The 21,941-nt window shown below is 61.4% G+C and overlaps 1 protein-coding gene across 5 annotated transcripts in view; it reads right to left on the bottom strand.

Moving 5' to 3' along the window:
• Nucleotides 1-408: 408 nt before the first annotated feature.
• Nucleotides 409-21,941, bottom strand: part of LOC101943034 (PH and SEC7 domain-containing protein 1) — a 31,402-nt gene continuing 9,869 nt past the window's right edge. For 3 of the 5 annotated variants that reach the window (XM_005279258.4, XM_065584290.1, XM_042859347.2), the window contains exons 2-16: nt 17,021-18,177; nt 11,430-11,508; nt 10,560-11,010; nt 9,136-9,315; nt 8,638-8,718; nt 8,031-8,143; nt 7,261-7,319; nt 5,455-5,544; nt 4,637-4,680; nt 3,875-4,041; nt 3,483-3,553; nt 2,963-3,108; nt 2,331-2,475; nt 1,686-1,829; nt 409-1,113 (exon numbers count right to left, since the gene is read on the bottom strand). In XM_005279258.4, coding sequence (XP_005279315.3) covers nt 862-1,113; nt 1,686-1,829; nt 2,331-2,475; nt 2,963-3,108; nt 3,483-3,553; nt 3,875-4,041; nt 4,637-4,680; nt 5,455-5,544; nt 7,261-7,319; nt 8,031-8,143; nt 8,638-8,718; nt 9,136-9,315; nt 10,560-11,010; nt 11,430-11,508; nt 17,021-18,019 — 3,021 coding nt within the window. In that variant the 5' untranslated portion in view covers nt 18,020-18,177 and the 3' untranslated portion in view covers nt 409-861. Of the gene's footprint in view, nt 1,114-1,685; nt 1,830-2,330; nt 2,476-2,962; nt 3,109-3,482; nt 3,554-3,874; nt 4,042-4,636; nt 4,681-5,454; nt 5,545-7,260; nt 7,320-8,030; nt 8,144-8,637; nt 8,719-9,135; nt 9,316-10,559; nt 11,011-11,429; nt 11,509-17,020; nt 18,178-21,738; nt 21,888-21,941 lie in introns of those variants that run through there. The other 2 variants (XM_024110508.3, XM_065584291.1) reach the window with 2 other exon arrangements.

The raw sequence follows: 21,941 nt of genomic DNA, 5'->3' as shown, positions 1-21,941 counted from the left end.
TTCCAGCGGTGCTCTTCATTCCGCCCTCCCCCCCCGTCATGCTGCCCCTGCCCCCGCGGCTCAGCTACGCTCTGGTGAGCACTCAAGGGCTCTCCAACCGGGGAGGGGCCCCAGTGCCTGGCTCTGGCCCAGTGGGGGCAGAGGCGGGCGAGGGGGATTCTGTATCCATCCGGCACCCATCACCGGGGCATTGCGGCAGTGGTAGGGCCCATCACCCATCAGTGCGACGTCCTGACCAGCCCCAGCTGCAGGATTGGGCTCGGGGTGATGGGGTAGTGCAGGGCTTTGCCAAGGCAGGCCCATGGGTTTGGCTGTCCCCTCTCTCCTCCTCCGCCCCACTGCTCCCCATGATGTGGGGCACACTGCCCAGGCGGGGAACAGCCCCATCCCCATGCAGCCTGGGCACGGTTCCATGGCTCGCTCTGGTTTATTGCTCTGGCGGCTTCCAGTCTCTGAGAACAGGAATCAGGAGCCGGTGGGGGGGTGCGGCGCCCTGGGTGGGCCCAGAGCCCAGCTCAGCCGGCAGGATGTACCGTCCTGCGTCAGGTGTCCCCCAGCCCAGCCCAGGTCCATCAAGGCAGCGCTGCCTCCTGGGGGGGACACATGGGCAGGGCCCGGTGCCCCTCCCATTCCAAGTGCAGGGAGGGCTCAGAGTCCTGGGCTGGGACCCCCTGGGGGGGGGCACCCACTCCTGGTGCCTCCATCGCCCCCCCATTGCTGAGACGCTGGCGCCACCTGGGGGCTCCGTGCTGTCGGTGCCGTCGTGCATGAGCCTCAGGTTCCAGTCTGGGCGATGGCTCGTACCTTGTGCTGGGGCGAGTGCCCGGGGGGCATCCCTGGGCGCCCCGCGGGGAGGGGGGGTCACAGCAGCTGCTTGTTGCGCTTGGGGATGATCTTGCGGACCGTCCTGCGCTCGGAGATGTTGCGTTTGACCTTCACGCCGGCGGGCGGCAGGTCCAGGTTGAGCGAGGGGCTGGAGTGCGACTTGGTGAGGCCGGGCCCCTCATCGGCTGAGTCGGTGCCCCCGAGCCGTGCCTCCCACTGCTCCAGCGCCTCGGAGCCCCCGCACAGCCGCGCCTCCAGCAGCTTCACGTAGGTCTCGTAGCGGCGCTTCTGCAAGGGTGAGCGCAGCATGAGCCCCGGCCGCGGCCAGCTCTGGGGGTCAACGCACCAGGAGGGGGAACGGCCGCACCTGGGATGCCCTGTGATCTTCCCTTTAGTGTTAGGTCCCCTCCCTTCTCCCTGCAGCCCAGCGTCCCCTGCTGAGCCCCTGCCCCTGGCAGCCCGGCACCCCCTGCTGAACCCCCTCCCCCGGCAGCACAGCACCCCCTGCTGAGCCCCCTCCCCCGGCAGCACAGCACCCCCTGCTGAGCCCCCTCCCCCCTACAGCCCAGCGCCCCCTGCTGAGCTCCCGCCCCTCCCCCGGCAGCACAGCGCCCCCTGCTGAGTCCCCTCCCCCTTACAGCACAGGGCCCCCTGCTGAGCCCGCATCCCTCACCCTGCAGCATGGCACCTCCTGCTGATCCCCCACCCTGCCCCCTACTGCCCGGCGCCCCCTGCTGAGCCCCTGCCCCTGGCAGCACGGCACCCCCTGCTGAGCCCCCTGGCTCTGAGCTGTCCCTACTGAGGACACAGCGACCTCCCGGCCCGCCCCAGCCCATGCCCGCCCCCAGGGCAGTACCCACCTCATAGAGCAGATACTCCTTCTTGAGCCGATACTCCTCCAGGTCGCGACCCCGGCCCCGCTTGTCTGGCAGGTTCCGCTGGTGCTCGCCCAGCTCATCCGAGAACTTGTCCATGCACGCCTCGTGGGCCTGGTGCTGCTCCTCCTGCCGGGACATGAGCTCAGTTCAGGAGTCCCCACACATCCCCAGGAGCCCCCCATGGGAACCACAGCCACTGGGGCCGGAGGGATGGCCACGACAAGTAGCCAATCCATGGGGCACGGGGCCGCCATAGGTTGAGCCGGGAAGCTGATCCAGTCACCACCTATGGTGCTGACGGGCCCACAAATCCATGATGGGGCAGAGCCCATGGGGGGGCACTCAGGCGTGGCACCAGGGGGCAAAACTGAGCCAAGGAAGATGCCCCTGTCAGTGAGCTCCTCAGGCTGTGGAGAAAACCCTCAGGGGGTCTGGGGGTCCCATTGCTGAGGAATCGCTGAGGGACCCTGGGGGTCCTGTGGCTGGGAGTCACTGAGGGGCCTGGGGGTCCCATCGCTGGGAGTCGCTGAGGGCCCTGGGGGTGCCATCACTGAGAGGTGCCGTGGCTGGCAGTCGCTGGGGGCAGTCCTGCCCCATGCCCGAGGGTGGCAGCGCTGGGGAGCTCACCAGGGAGCTGCGGCACTGTGCCGTGGGCAGGATGGGCCGGATGAACTTGCGCTGGGAGCCCACGGCCGCTGGGAAGGGTGGGGACGAGAACATGGCGGCCACCAGGTTGATGCGGGAGATCCAGGAGCTCATCTCCTCGGCGCTTCTGGGGAGGAGAGAGGGAGAGACTGGGGGGTAGATTCTGGGAGGAGGCAGCGCCCCTGGGGCCTGTGCAGGTGAAGGCTCTGGCCGGCTGCCCCTGGCTGGGTCCCAGTCTGTGTTCAGCTCCCAGGGTGGGTGTAGTGGGGGCTGCGGGTCGGGAGTGAGGGGCACGGGCAAAGCTCCAGCTAGGAAGGCAGAGCCATGTAACATGCCGTGCCTCCGGGGTGGGATGGGCAGCAGGCCCCAGGACAGGGGGGATTGAGGTAAAGGAGCAGGGAGAGTGTGCCTCGGCGTGTGGGGGCGGGGGCAGAGTGCCCAGGCAGGGCAGGGGAGGAGCATGCCCAGGGTGGGGGCAGCATATCCAGGATGGGGTGAGAGGCAATGTGCCCTGGCCAGGGGAGAAGGGCAGGGTGGGGGGCTTCGTGCCTGGGGTGGGGGGATGGGGCATCATGCCCAGGATGGGGCAGTACCATGCCTGGGGGAGCACTCACAGCGCCTGGAAGAGGAAGACACGCCAGTCGGCCGTCTGGAGGCGGAAGACGTGCGGGCGCTTGTTGTACTTGCAGGCTCTCTCGGCCAGCGCATGGTGAACCCCGATCGGCTCCTCCATGCCTGGCACCTCCGCCCGGGTCTCATCCTGCGGGGGAGGGGCACATGGAGCATGAGCCAAGAGGCGGGAGCAGGCAGCCCGGTCTGGAGCCCTAGCCCCCGCCGGCACAGCCTGTCTGCCTCCCACTGCCTGCCCCTTGTGCCCCCACGCCAGGGACCCACTCCCAGGGCGGCTCCTGCTCCATGGGCTGGGCCAGGGGTGCTGGGCCTGGCTGGTGTCTGCCGGGGGCTCCGGCTGGCCATCAGGGAGACATGGATCTGAGCCACAAACAGCCCCCAAAGCCACTTTAGATATGGTGCCCCCCAGCCACAGCACTGCCCACCCCTCCCCGCGCCCCCAGCCCCACGGCGCTGCCCACCCCTCCCTGCACCCCCAGCTCCACAGCAGGACCCCAGCATTACCTTGAGGAAGTAGAGCACCATCCCCTTGAGCACTGTGTAGAAGGTTTTCCAGCCTCGCTTCCCCCAGGGTGCTGAAAGGGCAAAGGTCATACAGGGTGACAACCCAGCCCCAAGGAGGGTGAGAGCTCCACCCGCCCCAGCCCGTGATGGGTGTCACCCCACAATGCTGGTTTCCCGGGGTGACACATGTCTCTCTCTCTCTCTCTCACACACACACACACACATGCACGGGCTGGTTGCTGGGGCAACAGGCATCACACACCCTGCGCTGGTTGCCGGTGTCACTCCTGCCCCCATATTGGTTGCCAAGTATCACTCCCCCCATGCTGACTGCCAGGCAACGGATGTCACTGTCCCCCATGCTGGTTGCCAGGGAGACCGACGACACTCACTCTTCTTGCCATCGGCTTCGGCGTGCACCTTGCGGGCGAGCTGCCCCTCCTTGTATGTGGTGGCCTTGGCGTCCTGGGTCAGCGTCAGGAAGGGGTTACTTTTCTTCCGGCTGGACGGGGTGCTGGGTGGCCGGGGCGTCAGGGTGCTGACCAGCTCCTCCTCGTCCCTGCAGGGGGAGCCACAGAGCCTGGCATCACAGGCTGGGCTGGCACGGTGCCCCCCCGGGTCAGAATGGAACAGGCCGGGGTTTCCCCCCCCCCCTCCCATTCGCCTCCCCATGGTCAGAAAGGAATGTACCATGGCTCCTGCAACCCCGTGTGGTTAGAATGGAACAGACGTGGCTCTCCCTTACTCCGCATCGTAATGGAACCAGCCATGGCTCTCCCTTACTCCCCGTCATCAGAATGGAACAGGCTGTAGTTCCTGCCCATCCTCCCTATGGTCAGAATGAAACAGACCATGGCTCCCCCTTATCCCATGTCATAATGGCGTGACTACTAACCTTCCCTGCTCATGGTCGGAATGGAACAGGCCGTCGCTCCTACTTGTTCCCCCCATGGTCAGAATGGAACAGGCCGTGGCTCCTACTCATCCCCCCATGGTCAGAAAGGAACAGGTTGTGGCTCCCCCCCCCCATCAGAATGGAACATGCCATTGATCCATGGGGTGGAATGGGGGTTGGATCAGACTGTGTGGCTCCCGGGAGGGACCATTGCAGGCAGCGGGGGCAGTGGGAGGCTGGCGTGGCCCCGGGTACTCACATGGCCCACTCCAGCTTCTCGTTGCGGATGGAGTAGTACAGGGCCTGCCAGGAGAGTAACAGGGCGTCAAAGGGGCCCCTTCCCCGGTGAGAGCCCCGCCCCCTGCCTGGGGCAGGCCCCACGCTGCCCCCTAGCAGCAAGAGAGCCGGGGGTCCCTGCCTCCCCCTGGCACTACCCTGGGCAGAGCTGTTCCTTCCGCTGCCAGACTGGCTGCTGCTGCAAATGCCATCCTCTGCAGAGACAGCCCTAGCTGGGACGGCTGGGTACCCCCATCGGGGGGGGGGGGGGGGCGTCACCCTCGCTGCAATCACTGCGACCCCACAGCCATTCCCTGGGCTGTCTCCCCAACGGCACGGTAGGAATGGGCCTGGGCTCTGGGATTAGCCACGTTCCTCCCACACACACAGGGTCACGCGGAGCCCTGTTACCCTCCCCACCCCATGCAGCACTGAGACACTGGGGGCAGGGTGCCGGGATAGGTAGAGATAGCTAGAGGGGGTGGATGGGGATAGATAGATAGATAGATAGATAGATAGATATGGGGTTGTATGGGAATAGATAGATAGATAGATAGATAGATAGATAGATGGGTGGATGGGGATAGATAGAGTGTGTTTGTGGGGGGTAGATAGATGGATACGGGGGTGGATGGATAGATCTGTACAGGATGGACAGATAGACAGGTGACTGGATGGACGGTGCAATGGCTGGACACACAGCTGGGTAGGTATCGGGATGTGCCAGGCCCTCAGCTGGCATGCAGGCCGGAAGCTCTCGACGCCAGTGGCGTCAGCTCGCCCGGCCGAGGGGCTCAGTACCTTGAGCTGATCTTTGGGGAAGTTCTGCCCATCTCTCATGCCGTCCAGGTTGGTTACAAACTCGTGGCAGGTCATGCTGCGGCCGATGTTCTGCAGCCACAAGGGGGCGATGGTGCCACACACACACCAGGGTGGGAGAAACATGGATCACAGTGAGAACAGGGCTGGGTTTGTGCCCGTGGGGCACTCAATGCTGCCCAGCGCACATGGCCCCACACATGGCCCCACCCTAGGCCAGGGCTGGCCCCAGGGCCAGGGGCACTGACCTCCCAAAGCCTGGATAATGGAGCCAAATAATCTTTCTAGCACTCAGGGCCTGTTGCTCCCAGAGCCCTGGAGAGGAGCTGCACCGGGGCTATGACACTGTTACACGATGCTACATCTAGCCAGCAGAGGGCAGCAGTGCCATGTCTGGCCCCCTCTAGTGCTGGCCAGGACCACAGACACAGGCTAACGGAGGAGGGGCCACGGTTCCATCCCGAGGGCTGACAACTCAGCTGGGGGGTGGGCCCTGCGCCCCTCGCTCCGCTAGCCTGCCCGTGACAACGTGGCTATCCCAGTGACAGGCAGAGTCGCTCCTTGCCCCTAAGAGCACAAAGCGAGAGGGGGGTGGCAGGCAGGAGCAAAACCCAGGAGTCCGGGGGCCGGGTCTGTGCTGGAGCCTGTTTGGGCACACCCCTCCACGCCCGTGTTTCTGCACACAGGCACTCCCCTGTTCACACACATGCCTGCTCTTGGGCAAACAGCCCGTGTGGCGTGCACACCCAGGGCCTTGTGCCCACACTCACACAGCATTTCACCCTGGAGCTGCAGCATGGAGCCATGACGCATCTGGGCGGGGGGCGCTGTTCTCAGGGGTGATCTTCCCCCTGACCCAGGGTGTGAATCACGGGCCCAGCTCCTCCCGGGTACGAGGCCTGGGGTCCCACACAGAACAGCTGCCAGGGGTCCATCTTGGTGCCGCCAGGCACCAGGGGTGGCTCCCAGAGCAGCAGGAGAAGGGGAGTTTGCAGGGCCAGTCGCTGCACTGCCCAACTCCCCAGATCAGCCGAAGACTAATGGGCCCCTTGAGCGGTGCTGGAATTGTGTGTGACCAGGGACAGCTGGGTGAGGGCCAAGGAGAGACACCCAGCAAAGCGAAATGCCAGCCAAAACCAGCGGGCAGCCCCAGCTCCACGGATCTCCCTCCCCTCTGACACGGGCATACGCTAGCACAAACCCATGAGCACACGCCTGGGCAAGCACCCAGATGGCCATGCACACACAAGTATGTGCGAGATCACGGAGCCTGTGTCCACGCACGTGTGCGCTAACTGGAGGCCTGTCCCTCCCCCCCCCCCCTCCTGGACTGAGCCTGCCGATTTGCTAACGAGCTTTTTAGCCTTGCTTTTTCGTGCGATCGGTTCCCTTAGTGACTGTGGCGCTGGCGAAAAGGGCCAGACGGACGGACCATCCCTCCCCCCTGCTGCAACCCAGAACATGCACAGCCACCTGCCCCCAGTCCTCACCCTGCCCCTCGTGAGCCCTCCCTGCTGGAGATGGGCTTAGCCCCCCTAACTCATTGCACACTGGCACCAAAGCACCATCCGATGGGAACCACATCCCAGTACCAACCCCGTTTCCCCTCTGTGCCACGAAACACCCAGCTCTGGGCACCGCCCTGGCATGGGCAGTCGGACCACACTCTGGGCTTGGTTGGTGAGATCCCCATTGAACCCGCCCTCCCTGCTGGGAGGGACTCCCAGATCGCCACAGGCCAGATGCTGCCCCCTGGAGCCCACCCCCCCGCCATGCCCGTGGGCTCACCTGCCCGTGCAGGTCCGTGTTGAGCAGCATGAGGGCGCAGGTCAGGGTGTGCACAGCATCTGGGGGGCAGAGAGGGAGCGTGTGTTCGGCACAGAGCCGGCCTGGGGTCCGTGGCAGGAGAGATCTGCAGAGCCCTCTGCGTGTGGACAGCGGGGGGCCCACGGCCCTCCAGGGCACAGATCGCCCTGCCTGGCACCTCTCCCATGCAGGCACCGTGGCAGCCTCCTGGCAAATGATCCCAGATCTCCGTGGCACGGCTCCTCCCCCGGCATCTACTGAGTGCTGGGGTGGGGGCAGGGGCAATTGTGGGCATTCGCATGGGGGCAGTGGGGATCCCGAAACGCCTCCATCCCGGGGCTCCGAAGTAAAACCTGGGCATCCCAGCCAAACTCCAGCTTCATTCATCGCCTCTGCCCCTAACCTTCACCCCACCCTCGCAGTTTCCTGTGGCACGGCACTCTTCACTTCCTGTCTTAAACTGGCCCGCAGCCTTGTGGTGCCATTAAACAGCTGCCTGGTTCCAGCCCAGAGGTGGCTACCTTTCGGTGGCAGGTGCCATGAGCACTCTGAATGGCCCGAGGGCTGGGAGGGGTGCATCGCCACTCTTTAGAAGCGTGATGGTCCTGCCTTTGCTAGTGTGGGTAGGGAAACTGAGGCACAGAGCAGCACCAGTCCGGTGGGGAGTGAGTGGCAGCATCAGGCCCAGGGTGCGTCAGACCCTAGGGTGTCTGTAAGCCGGGGCGGGGAGGTGGGGGCCCTGGAGAGCTCACCTGCCGAGGGGAAGGCGTCAGGGTTGCTGAGATGGTAGCGCTTAGAGAAGTGTCCGAGGATCCGCTCCCGCTCCTGCGTCTCTCCAGTCAGCACGAAGGCCTTGAGGAAGAACCTGCCCGGAGCAGAGGAGACACCGCACGGGGAGACTTGCAGCTGCACCTGGACTAGCTGGATCCTCTCCCCTCCCCACCCTGCACAGGCCGCTTGTCTGCTGCAGCTGCAGCCCCAGGTGTCTTTGTACAACCCTTGGCACCTTGCAGCTCCAGGCCCGTGCAACAGGGACTCTACCTTCTCGGACCCAGAACTGTGTGGCCTGGGGGCTTTCTCTGCCTGGGGCTGATCAGCCGTTTGCTCCAATCCCCGTCTCCCTCCCCACGTCTGCCCTATTTAGCTTGTCATTTCTTCGGGGTGCAGACTGTCCAGTATGCTGTGTGTCCAGCGCCTGGCACCTTGCGTCCCTCTCTGGCTGGCCTTAGGTCCAGCGCAAGAGATGAGGAATTAATAGCGCTGCTCCGAGCGCTCCCTCCCTCTGCCCCCCTCCCCACAAGCTTTCGTCCTGCGCTGCTCCCCTGGGAAACGCTCTGGACGGATCTGTGGTGCCCTTACCTAAGCGCACGGTCCAGAGTCTGCCCGCTGAACTGGAAGAAGGTGAGGTACTCCTCCGCCACCTGCCGGCTGAACTCGTTGCTGGGAACCAACACATGCAGATCAGAGCAGCGCAGAGCTGAGCTCCTGGCTACTCCAGCCCTGGCCTCTCCCAGCAGGGGGCGCTGTGGGGAGCGGGGCAGGAGTGCTGGCTGTGGGGGGAGCTCCCGGTGACTCCAGCCCTCCCAGCGGGGGGCACTGTGAGGAGTGGGGCAGGGCGCTTGCTGTGGGGGGAGCTCTTGACTACTCCAGCCCTCCCAGTGGGGGGCACTGTGGGGAGTGGGGCAGGGCGCTGGCTGTGGGGGGAGCTTCCGGTGACTCCAGCCCTCCCAGTGGGGGCCACTGTGGGGAGTGGGGCTGGGCGCTGGCTGTGGGGGGAGCTCCTGGCTACTCTAGCCCTCCCAGCGGGGGCACTCCAGAACACCGTCCATCTTGCCCGAAACATCACTTAAATCCTACTTCTTCCTGAGGTAGGAGGCCACCTGCGACCTCTTGAAGCCGTCCAGGTGGTAGAGCCGCGCTGCCAGCCGCTGAGCAGCCCCCTGGTCCCCGGAGGCCCCGTTGGCAAGCAGGGCCCCGTCGGGCTGCGGCACTTCCAGATCTCCTGGCTTCTCCCCTGCGTCCTCCTGCCTGGGACACCTGAGGGGGCAGATGGAGGTGTCAGAAGCAGGGGGGGCCCCCTCCCATCACTCCCTTCGCCATGGCTGAGTCCAGCCCTCTCCTGCAGCAGCCTGCCGCTGGGAGGGGGGCACTGGCTCCATGTGCCAGGCTGCAAGGCCCAGCCCCCACCCACTGAGCCTCAGGGGTCTAGCTCAGGCAGTGTAAGTGACGCATGGGGCCTTGTGATCTGCCCCTCTGTGCGCAGCGCTCAGACACGAGTCTGTGGATAAGTAAGGATAAGAGTCCTACTACTGCTGCTGCTGCCTCTGAGTGCTCTTCGTTAGCTCACGGGGCAAAGGCTGCAGTTCGGAGAGCGAACGAAGCTGGGTTCTCATTCTGCTTCCCCATTAGGAGTGAGCAAATCCTATATCAACTCATGTGTGCGTCAGAAAGGGGGGTAAGGCTGGGGAGGAGCCCATGCCTGCAGTCATAGAATCATAGAATATCAGGGTTGGAAGGGACCTCAGGAGGTATCTAGTCCAACCCCCTGCTCAAAGCAGGACCAACCCCAACTAAATCATCCCAGCCAGGGTCTGGTGAGGGACGGATCGAGCGGGGGGGTCTGGGGAGGGACGGATCGAGGGGGAATTTGGGGGGGATGGATTGAGGGGGGTCTGGGGAGGGATGGATCAAGGGGAGGTCGGGGGGGTTGGGTGAGGGATGGATCGAGGGGGGGTCTGGGGAGGGACAGATCGGGGAGGTTTGGGGCAGGATGGATTGAGGGAGGTCTGGGGAGGGATGGATCAAGGGGGGGCTTGGGGAGGGATGGATTGAGGGAGGTCTGAGGAGGGACAGATCAAGGGGGGGTTGGGTGAGAGATGGATCGAGGGGGGTTGGGTGAGGGATGGATCGAGGGGGGTCTGGGGAGGGATGGATTGAGGGAGGTCTGAGGAGGGACAGATCAAGGGGGGGTTGGGTGAGGGATGAATCGAGGGGGGTCTGGGGAGGGACGGATCGGGGAGGTTTGGGGAGGGATGGATTGAGGGGGGAGGGATGGATAGACAGATGGACGGACGGATGGATAGCAGGTTCCATTAGCTGTCAGCTATCTCTACCCTCTCGGAGTGCTCACCAAATGGCTGCCAGCTCTCATCTCAGGTGCCCTCACAGTGCAAAGCTCAGCTCAGCCCCGGCACCTAACCACAGCTGGAGGATGTCGTGGCTGCCTGAGTCCCGTGACCTCCCGCCTGGTTCCCCTTGGTCCTACTCGCGAGCTGGCTTACCCCGGGGTGGGCTCCAGCCTGCCTTCCTCCCCCAGCACAGGCTCATCTCCAGGCGTGGGGGGTAGTTCCTCCATCTCCTGCCCCTGCACCGCGCTGCCCGGCTTCCCCTCCGCTGTGTCGAGCGACTCAGCCGGGGACTCGGCCACAGTGACTTCCCCTCGCGGGCAGGAAGTGCTCCGGGACGCCTTTGCCACCAGGCAGGGGGGCGCCAGGCTGTCATGGTCAGGAGCTGGCAGCTCCAAATCCGCCTCCTCGTGCTGAGCTGGTTCCGCGGTGTGCTGCGGGGAGGCCTGGGGGCTCCAGCTGTCTCCGCCCGGAGAGGGACTCGGAGGCCAGAGCTCGCAGGGGCTGGGGTGGTCCCAGTCTTCGGTGTGCAGCAGGGTCGATACCATGGAGGTGCTGGAAGCCGAAAACAGCAAGCCCTCCCCCTGGTCCAGAGCACCACTGAGACCTGTGGGGACAGTCCAGTTACCAATGGCCCCAGCACAGCCCCCCTCCCCCACTGCTGTGGCCCCAGCCAGCCTCCTGCTGGCGTGGCAGGACAGATGGGGTGGGGGCAGGACAGAGTGGGAGTAGGGGGCAGGCAGATGTGATGTCCCTTTCTTGTCCATAGAATATGACAGACGCCCCACTTTAAGCATGGCACACAGGCCTGGCCCAACTGGCTCAGACCCAGGGTTCACCCAGTGCAGTGTCGTCTGGGACAGCTGCAACACCACCTGCTGCAGAGAGGCACAGGAACCAGCAGCAGCAGGTGGGGTACGGTCTGCCCCCCACATTTGGTCTCACAACCAGCCCCCCACCCCCTATAGGCCAGGGAGGAGCGATCGCAGAACAGCCGGTTCGTCCCCGAATGGTCCCAGGACTCACCCGACTCCGCGCTGCACAGGACAACCGGGGCGTGGCAGACGGCTCCATCCGCCAGCTGGTCGGGGGGGCAGCCCAGGGCCTGGAGAAAAAGCAAAGACACATTAGAAAATCCGCAGGAGCCCAAGAACTGCCGGGAACAGAGCGGAGGCCAGGGAGTTGGCTGGTAAGGCCAGGCGGGGCTGCTCTGATCCAGCCTGGCCTCCTGCTCAACGCAGGTGGACAATCCAGCCCAGGACACCCAGATTGTAGAAAGAGATGCCCAATCTCCATTGGAAAAAGCCAAGCGAGGGAAAATCCACCCCATCCCCTGGTCGGCTTAATCCTCCTCCCTGGAAACAACATGCACTGGCCCTTCCGGCCCACACTCCTGGCCCCGACTGTGGCCAGCACCAGCGACTGTTGCAGAAACAGCAAAACTTCCACAATAACCGACTCTGAAATCACCGACCCAGAAGGGAAGTTTCTGTCAGGCCCTGTTAATGAGTGGCTGGCACTTGCAGGAGGGTTTATAACATGACTGAAGGTAACCAAGCCTGATTTGCTGCTGAGCCTCTTTTGTTTCTGATCTCTTGTGGCAGGGAGTTCCACAGGTTAACTAGGCACTGTGTGCGCTTTTCATTCGCTGCCTTTAACACTCATCGATTGTCCCCTGGCAGGGGCATTACACAATAGGGCAGGTCCTGCTGTTCTCCCCATCTCTCTCTCTCACTCTATTTAACAGCTCTCTGCCATCTCCCTACTTTTTCTCCTCTCTAAACCAACGGCCCAGCCCTTGCCCATCTCTGTTTCTGCTTTGGCCTTTTTGGTGACAGGCTGACCTGACCCCAGCTGACCCACAGGGCTGGATGGGAGCTGAGCAGAAATCACGGTATCCTGGTATTTCAACATCGGTTTTGCTCCTGAATTGGGACGGAAGGCAAAAATACTGACAATTTTTTGCAGAATGAAAAGGTCAGAAAAAAGTCAATTCAGAAATGCAGAAACATTTTGGGTCGGTTCAACATTCAACCACATCTGTCTATGGAGCCACAGTGCCTCATGGGAGTTATAGTTCTGGTATCTCTTATTCAATTGTGCTGGATGGGTGGGGCTCCCTGGCTGGACTACATTGCCCAGCATGCACCTGCACTCATATGATTCCCATGCTAAAGCATGTGGTTCAGAGGTGAGACCATGATGCATCATGGGAGATGTAGTTCATCCAGGGAATCTGGCACATAGGGAGAAAAGGGACATACAGTGCCTGGCACAACAGAGGGCCTGGTCTGTGACTGGGGCACCTAAGCACTACCGTAATACCTCTAATAGCGATAGAAAAGTACAGCGCCTAGCACAATGGGGTCCTGGTACATGGTTGGGGTGCCTAGGTGCTATCTCAATACCTCTAATAGCAACAGACAAGTACAGTGCCTAGCACAGAGGGGTGTTAGTCTGTGAGTGGGGCCCCGAAGAGTTATGGTTACACAAACACGACCAGTCCTGGTGGGAGTAGTGAGAACCGGCTCTGAGGAACTCCTCCCCCACTAGCAATCCGGGGTCAGTAACAGCTCGGGGGATGTGTCTGGTTTCGACATCCGCGGGTTTAACCCAGCAGCATCCTGTAGACTGACAGACTCTGGGCAGCGTCATCTCAGCCTCATGCTGGGGTCTGACCTCCAGAGGTGCTCAGTGCCCACTGCTCCCCTTGGCTGAGAACCAGGCCCCCGAACCAAGTGACCCCAAAAGCAGTGCTGGCCCTCGCCCGAGGGACCCTCCGTCCCCAGCCCCACCCCATCGCCCCAGCCTCAGCACCCCAACTCTGGTCGTCACCCCTCCAGTCACTGCAATAGCAGGAAAGCCAACACGTGAGCTACCCCAAAACTTCTCCTCCCACCCCCGGCAGCCCCCGAAGCCGGGTGCTGCTCCTGGGAAATATTCCAGAAATGTGCGTCCCTCCCCCACCCCCCGCACAGACTCCCCCCTGCCCAGGCAGGATGGCTGACACCCTCCCCCCCCCCGTCAAAGCCTGACGCACCAGCCCAGCTGCCTCATCCCCAGCCCAACCCCACCCTGGAGACTGGCCAGGTGCCAAGCCACCGCTGCAAACAATCCACAGGAAGGCTCATGCTGAGCAGTACCCTGTTGGAGCCAGGCTCCAGCCACGCCAGGCCAGTTTTAAAAATAGAGCCCTGGCCCGAGGGCTTGGGGCGGGGCCGGGCTCCCCGGCCCCTAGCATTTCCTGCCCTGCTCCTGGCCCAACGGGCCTAGCGATCAGGGCCCTCGGTGGAGCTGAGGTCAGAATTCAGCCCAGGCAAGCAGCGTGTCAGGGGCTGCCCCACGGTGCTGGTGCTGAGGGGTTGGCCCAAACCCCACTTCTTGGCTCGGTTTCCCCTCGCACTGGTTTGACACACTAAACAGGCCTTAGGGTAGGTGTAAATGGCCCCCTCGGGCTCCTGCCTCTGCAATGGCCTCCCCAGCTGGTGTGGTGCCCTGCCCCCAGGGCCATAGGGGGTGGATTGGGGGCATGGCTGGGGCACCCTGCGCTGTGGCTATTCCCTGCCCCCCAGGGCACATAGGGGGTGGATTGGGGGCATGGCTGGGGCACCCTGCGCTGTGGCTATTCCCTGCCCCCCAGGGCACATAGGGGGCAGATCGGGGGCATGGCCAGGGCACCCTGCGCTGTGGCTATTCCCTGCCCCCCAGGGTGATGAGGGGGTTGGGTGCATGGCCGGGGAGCCCTGCGCTGTGGTTGTTCCCTGCCCCCCAGGGCACATAGGGGGCAGATCAGGGGCATGGCTGGGGCACCCTGCGCTGTGGCTATTCCCTGCCCCCCAGGGCACATAGAGGGCAGATCGGGGGCATGGCCAGGGCACCCTGCGCTGTGGCTATTCCCTGCCCTCCAGGGTCATGAGGGGGTTGGGGGCATGGCCAGGGAGCCCTGCGCTGTGGTTGTTCCCTGCCGCCCAGGGCCCACAGGGGGCAGATCAGGGGCGGGGCTGGGGCACCCTGCGCTGTGTCTGTTCTCTGCCCTCTAGAGCCCATGAGGGGGGGAATGCGGGCATGGCTGGGGCGTGCTGCACTGAGTCTGTTCTTTACCCCTAGGGCTCATTGGATGCTATGAAAAACAGATCATGAGTTGGAGCAGCCCGGAGGTAGCTCTAACTGACCCCAGGGGCTGGGCAGGTCCCTACATGGCCCCAGAACCTACCTGGGGATTACAGTGGACAAGAAGCTGGATATGAGTAGACAGTATGCCCTTGTTGCCAAGAAGGCTAACGGCACATTGGGCTGTATAACTAGGGGCATTGCCAGCAGATCGAGGGAAGTGATTATTCCCCTCTATTCGACACTGGTGAGGCCTCACCTGGAGTATTGTATCCAGTTTTGGTCCCCCCACTACAAGAAGGATGTGGACAAATTGGAGAGAGTCCAGCAGAGGGCAACGAAAATGATCAGGGGGCTGGGGCACATGACTTATGAGGAGAGGCTGAGGGAACTGGGATTGTTTAGTCTGCAGAAGAGAAGAGTGAGGGGGGATTTGATAGCTACTTTCAACTACCTGAAGGGGTTTCCAAAGAGAATGGATCTAGATTGTTCTCAGTGGTACCAGATGACAGAACAAGGAGCAATGGTCTCAAGTTGTAGTGGGGGAGGTTTAGGTTGGATATTAGGAAACACTATTTCACTAGGAGGGTGGTGAAGCACTGGAATGGGTTACCTAGGGAGGTGATGGAATCTCCTTCCTTAGAGGTTTTTAAGGCCCGGCTTGACAAAGCCCTGGCTGGGATGATTTAGCTGGTGTTGGTCCTGCTTTGAGCAGGGGGTTGGACTAGATGATCTCCTGGGGTCCCTTCCAACCCTGATATTCTGTGATTCTATGAAGTTCAAAGGGGGCCAAACACCCCCTTAACCTCCCCACCCCCTTCTACAGAGTAATTGCGAATTCGGTCCCATTGACTCCCATTAGAGCTAGAGAGGAAAAATAGCTCTCAGAGCCACCCCTATAATCCGGAGTCACTCCGCTCAACTCTCTGGCAGTGAAGCTGGATTGACACTGGCCTAGCTGAGTGATCCCTGCAACTGCGTTAGCCTCACTCGCTCCTATGTTTGTATTACCCCCCACCCCCATCCTGCCTATCAGAAGGCTCTGGGTGGCCCATGCAGGGCAGAAAATGGGCACCTGGCACGGCTGCCCTCCCAGCATGTGGCCTTGCAGAGCTCAGGCCCGAGGCCACGGTGAGGAGCTGGATGGCGGCAGCACAGCAACCCATTTGATTGGTCCTGCAAAACCCAGGAGGAGGATGCCTGCTCTTGAGCACCCCCTACTGGCACCTTCTCTATTCACCATTTACCTGTATACGGCCACAGAATGCCCCTGTACTGTGGCAAAGAAAGCCACTGACAGGAGGGGAAGTAAGGGGGTGTGGGCTGAAGTGGCCTGCCCTCCACGTTACTCAAACTGAGCTCTCATCTAGCACCTCCCAGCAGTTGATCTCCAAGGAGGTCAGTGGCGTCAGCCACACTTCACAATTGGGGAAACTGAGGCACAGCAAGGGACCATCAAAGTTATGCAGCAGCAGAGCTGGGGCTCCCAAGTCCCAGTGTGGTGCTCTGTCTGCTAGGCCACGCTGCTTTCCACCTTCTCAGTAGGGATGTTACTCCAGCCTGCTTCCCTCGCAGGCTGGTGAGCTTGTGTGCGCCCGAGGGAGTTCAGACCCATGGCATAGTTTTACACCCAGTTTATATTCCCATTCCTCAGAGCACAGGGCCCGTCCTCTCTCTTCCACCAGTGTCAATCAGGAGTCACGCCACAGAAAGCAAGGGAGTGACATCAGTGCAAGTGAGAGGGGACGCAGCCTCCGAGGAATCCACGCCCTGCAGCAGCACCACAGTGTCTGCATGGATGCTGCTGTTCACACCCCTCGTGAGCACGAGTGTGAGGGCAATGCCATGGCCTGGTCTGGGAACACAATCGTGGGAGATGCATGAGCGAATCCATGTGCAAAGTGGCTGCTCTCATCCCAGGGGCCAGGCCCTGCAGCTGGTCCCAGAACGTGGTTTGATTGTGCTGGTTCCTGTCCAGGGCGCCCTGGAGCACTGCATCTTGGGACATGTAGTTCCTACGGGCCACGCCTCCAAATTACTGAGGCTGTCTACACCCAAGACGTGACAGCAGCACGCTGCCTACGCCAAGGGGAGGGCTTTTCCCGCTGCTGGAGGTAATTCACCTCCCACCAGACCCCTGGCAGCCTGGTTTGCTAGGCTTACGCAGAGCAGAGAAAATAATTCCCTCTGGTGCCGTTCCCCGGCCAGGGTTATGCAGCAGGTCGGATTGGATGGGCTGAGGGGGGTCAATACTGCAGATCAGTACGGACCCAGGTGGGCACAGCCCCTTCATGCCCCCCCATCTCACAGCTCCATAGTGCCGGGAGTGGATCCACAGCACATGCTGGGCAGGCTGAGGGGGGCTTTCTCTAAACGGAGATCACTCAGGTTGGCCTGAGAGGGTGGGGTGAGGGGGGAGACATGGGCCGTCCCTCCACTAAGCCCCTCCCTCCAGCCTGGCCACCAGAGGAGGTTGACAAAGGGCGAATGGGCTGCTTGCTTCTTACCTCCGGGTCCTCAGCCATTGAACAGGCCCTGTCGATGTCCCTTTCCGTGATCACCAAGGGGGCCCAGGTGCTGCAGTGCATCGTGTAGGTGGGGAAATCGCACGGCATCTCATCCTCGGCTCCCGGTTCGGTCGCCTCAGCGAAGGGGCACGAGAGCTCTTCCTCCCGCTGGCCACCTGACACCGGCTCGCCCTGGGGAGCCCCATCGGCCTCATCGCTGGAACCAGCGCGGTCCCCCTCGGCGGCGCTCCAAAAGGCAGGGCCGTCAGAGGGGCTGGGCCCTGCGGGACCCGGGCTCTCCTGGAAGAGCGGGTTGTTGTAGAAGAGGCACTGCTCTTCCTCCTCCTCCCCCTCGGACGACCAGTTCTCCTCCTCCTGCCTCCCTGGGCCGGCCTCTTGCCCGTCATCGCTGTCGCTGGCCGCGGTGGCTCTTTCGTCCAGCGGCTCCCAGGAGATGGGCAAGCCCTGTGCAGCCGGGGCGCGGCTCAGTGCGTCTTCAGGGCCCCGGGACCAGCTGCTTAGCTCAGCGACAGGCTCTTCTTGCTTCTCCAGCTCCCCTTGCAGGTCCAGCACGCACAGCTGAGCTTGGAGGATCCCGGACCAGAACAGTGCTTGGGCAGCGTCATTCTTCCCCTCGTCCTGAGCATTCGGGTTCTCCGCTGGAGGGGGTGGAGATTCCACTGCAGGGATCTCTGAACCAAGTGCGTTCCCCACGGCGCACAGCATCTCTCCACCCCCCAGGCCAGCAAATTCTTCCGGAGACGTCTCGCAGTCCCCAGCAGCGACTTCCAAGGAGCAGCTGCCAACACCGTGGCCCTCTGGGCCCGAGGGGGACTGGGCATACAAGGCACTGCCCGGGTCTGTGTAATTATCGGAGAACACAATCGCATCTTGAATCCTAAAGAGGCTTTCTCCAGGCCTACATCCTGGAACTTCTGCGGCATAAGGAGCCAGGAGGTCCATGGGCTCCGTGTGGCTGGAAGGGCCGTCTGGATCCATGTCACCGTCCACCAGGAACCACGCACCGGGGTTGCCAACGCACCTGACTTTGCTTTGAAAGGTCCAGTTAAGCCAAGGTGGGCTCTTCTCCCATCTTGTTTGCTAAGCAGTGAGCAGCCGGCTCTCTAGAGAGGCTCCCCATGGCACTCGGGTCTACCCTGGAGCAAAGGAGGGCAAGCAAACAAAACCACAAGTTAACGTTCAACGAAATGGGCTGGAAATGGGCATGTTAGACAACCCCAGGAAAGGACAATGCAAGCCGCTGGGGGCGAGAGACGCTGCAACCCGGCCCAGGAATTACGAGCGATACTGAAAGCAGGGAAATCCACCTGTAGGTCACAGGGTTTGTACGGTACATGGTGGTGACAATTTATTTATCACACCAGGCGCCCAGACACATGGGGGACGCAGCAAACAAACATGAGCAGAACAGAGCAGGGGTTTTTTCTGTTTGGTCAGCAGTGTCTGCCGACGTCAAGGGCTCCATGAGAAATTCATTTTTAAAGGAAGTGGTTCAATTCCTAGCTGTGCCACTGGCCTGGGTGACCTTGGATAGGTCACGGCCCCACCTCACACCTCAGTTTCCCCATCTGGACATTGATACTGAGTTCCTTTGGAAAAGAGGAAAAGAGCTAGGAATTGGCGGCACTCAGAGTGTAGGCTAGTGACTAGGGTACGCGCTTGGGAGACTTGTGTTCTAATCCCAGTTCTGCAACTAACTCTCTGAGTGACTATGGCCCTGCTCCATGCCTCAGTTTCCCCATCTGTAAAATGGGGATAATAGTGCTCAGACGAGGAGTGTTATCTGTCATGCTTCCGGCCCCCATAGTGTGCTCAACATTGTACCACACAGGGAGAAAGGACAGCCCCCCAGAGCGTAGACGCTACAAAGAAATGTGCAGTACACTTGGAGGGGGAATGCCTGGCGTCTGGGCTAAGGATGGAGATCACCCTGGTGCAGGACTGCACAAAGCCTAGATGCTACTTTGCAGGACTTCAGTCCTGCCAGTCTTGGTTTAAAAATTGTCCGTGATGGAGAATCCACCGAGACCCTGGGTAAATCGTTCCCATGGTTAATTACTCTCACCATTAAAAATTTACACCTTATTTCCAGTCTGTATTTGTCTAGCTTCAACTTCCAACCCTTGCATGATGTGAGACCTTCCTCTGCTAGACTGAAGAGCCCAGTATTAAATATTGTTCCCTGATAGACAGTGCTCAAGTCCCCTTAACTTTCTCTTTGTTAAGCTAAATAGATGGAGCTCCTTGAGTCTCTCACGCTCAGGCATGTTTTCTAATCCTTTAATCATTCTTGTGGCTCTTCTCTGACCCCTCACCAATTTATCAACATCCTTCCTGAATTGGGGACACCAGAACTGGACCCATGATCCCAGCAACGGTCGGTCGCACCAGGGCCAAATACAGAGGGAAAATAAGCGCTCTGCTCCTACCCGAGATTCCTGTACGCACCTGGGATCACATTTGCCCTTTTGGCCCCTGCGTCGCACCTGCAGGCCTGAGTCCCTGAGGTCCGCAGAATTCTCCCATCCCTGAAGCTGGCCCTATGCGCCAGCCCGCAGACACACAGATACCTCTGACCTAGCGTCCGTGGGCTCCATTTCTGCTCGCCCCGTATCACTAAGAGCTAGCTAGAGAGCAGCCCACAGAGGGGCCCGAGCTGCAGGGCCGCACACGCGGGCCCGCACGCACACACTCAGATGCTGGGAGAGCGACCACAATTGCAGAGCCCAAGCCGGAAGAGTGTTACACTCAGCCACAGCATTTCCGGTGCCTGCTTGATGCATGTGAAGTCCCAGCTAAGCAGAGACATATGGGACTGACACAGTCACGTAGAAAAGATCCCCATAACTGAATGCTCCAGCTTGCTAATCTATAGCATTAAAAACCACTACCCCAGAGGAATTCTGTTATTAGCACTTGTGTCCTGGTCATCTGTATTAGGGCAGCGTCCGGAGCCCCCTCGTGGAACATGGTCCCGGTGTACTGGGTGCTGTACAAACACAGATCGCTTGGAGCCCCCAGCCAAGATTGCAGCACTGCCAATGCTTAAGCCAGGCTTGTGATTTTCAGAGTGTCTCTAACCTGCTTGGTGAGTGCCACGAGCACTGGGCTACTGGCTCTTCTGGGGTCTCGCTCATTGCTGTGACCTGACCAGAAATTCCATCCTGGGTCTGAGAAGCTGCATGGCCAAAGTTTAATCAAAACAGTTATGTTCCTACGAAAAGGCTGGGTGCTGGCAAAGAACCCGTTCTCCCACAGGCTCGCTGCTCCGTAAAGCTCCAGCTCCTGGAGTCATGGGAGCACATCAGAATTGCAGCATTTGTGAAACTAACACGGGTTGGGCAGGCCTAGCTGTGCAGCCAATGAGACAGCTCAGCACAGGGAGAGAGTTGCCTCTGGATGCCAGCACTTCACTTGGGGTCGCTGCCCCCCACCCCGGGTCTGGAAGAGGAACGATACCATGGATTCAGCAAGGCTGAGAGTGGATAGATAGATAGATAGATAGATAGATAGAGTGGATGGGGATAGATAGATGATCAATCTCCCAGAAATGGTAAGTATGGGCTGGGGGGGCTGGATGGTTAGATAAGAGGCAGTATGGTCCAATAACTAGAGCACTGATTGGGGAGTCAGGACTCCTGGGATCCTTTCCTGGCTCTGTCACTGACTCCCTTTGTCACTTCGGTGCATTCCTTGCCCCTCTCTTTGCCTCAGTTTCCCCATCAGCACAATGAGGGCACTGAGTATGAAGGGGTGTGAGGCTGGGTGGAAAGCCAGAGTTCACGGTCACTGGAGGGAGCGAACCAACCCCCCCGAGCAGCCAGACCAAAAATGTGTCTGGCTTCCCTTCTCTGTGTCTGTCTGTCTGCTTCTGGGGGCTGTCTGTCCAGGTGCCCTCGAGCCCAATTTCCAAGGTGCTGACTCCTGCTAACGTCCATGGGAGTCATGAGTGCCCAGCCTTGCTTGTGCGTCCATGTCTGTCTGTGTGTCTGTCTGCGGAGGGGTGTGTGTGTGTGTAAGTGTCTGTGTCTCTGTTTGCATGGCTGTGTCTGTGTGTCTGCACAGGTGCTGGGAGCAGCTAGCCCAGGCAGCATGGCCATGGCGGCAGGGGCAACAGCAGGGGCTAGCCACCCGAGCCCAGACCCGGGGCAGGTGGCCTGGACCTTGAGTGGCTAACCCGAGCTGCCCCTTGCTATTGTTAGCTGGGCTAGAGTGTGGCTGGTTCCCCAGGCTGGGCAGCTCACTGCCAGCTGGACTGTGACAGCCCCAGCCAGCTGTGGGTCTGGGTATGTCTGGTGGGGGGGTGTCTGTCTGTGTGTGCGTCTGTCTGTCCCTCTCTCTGCCCCTGTGTGAGTCTTGTCCTGCCCCACACCCACCAGGGCAGGACCAGCGGAGGAACAGATGCCCCATTCATAGGCAGGGACACGGCTCCACCAGCCTCCTCCCATCCTTCCTGAGTCGTGTCACAGCCATAAGCGCCGGGGAGGGGGGGCAAGCAGTGCTGGGGGGGCGGAAGCCCCCTGGATCCCCTTCCCCCCCACACACTCCCTGCTGAGGTCCCCACAACTCGCTCCAAGTTCCCCCCATGCTCCTGCCAGGACTTTCCCCTCCAAGCCAAGCGGCTCTGGCGCCTTCCCCAGCCAACTCCCACTGGCTCCCGGCCCAGCAGCTCCCGCCAGAGGCACCTACCAACCTACCAGGGGCTTCTCTCTGCGCTGGGGAGCGGGCCAGCCCCTGGGGCGGGGGGAGCCTGGGGAGTCCTGCCCATCCTTGCTGGCTCCGGGCAGCTGGGGGAAGTGCCGGCTCTCTCCTCCCCGCCCCCCCTCCTCCCCCCCCGCATTCGCTCTGCTGCTGTCACTTGCCTGCACACTTCCTGCCCACAGGGTTTAGAAACGGGGGG

The sequence above is a fragment of the Chrysemys picta genome, chromosome 2, assembly GCF_011386835.1.
Source record: "Chrysemys picta bellii isolate R12L10 chromosome 2, ASM1138683v2, whole genome shotgun sequence".
NCBI lineage: Eukaryota > Metazoa > Chordata > Testudines > Emydidae > Chrysemys > Chrysemys picta.
Note: the sequence above shows the minus strand (reverse complement) of the source record. Positions and strands in the feature narration are given on the sequence as shown.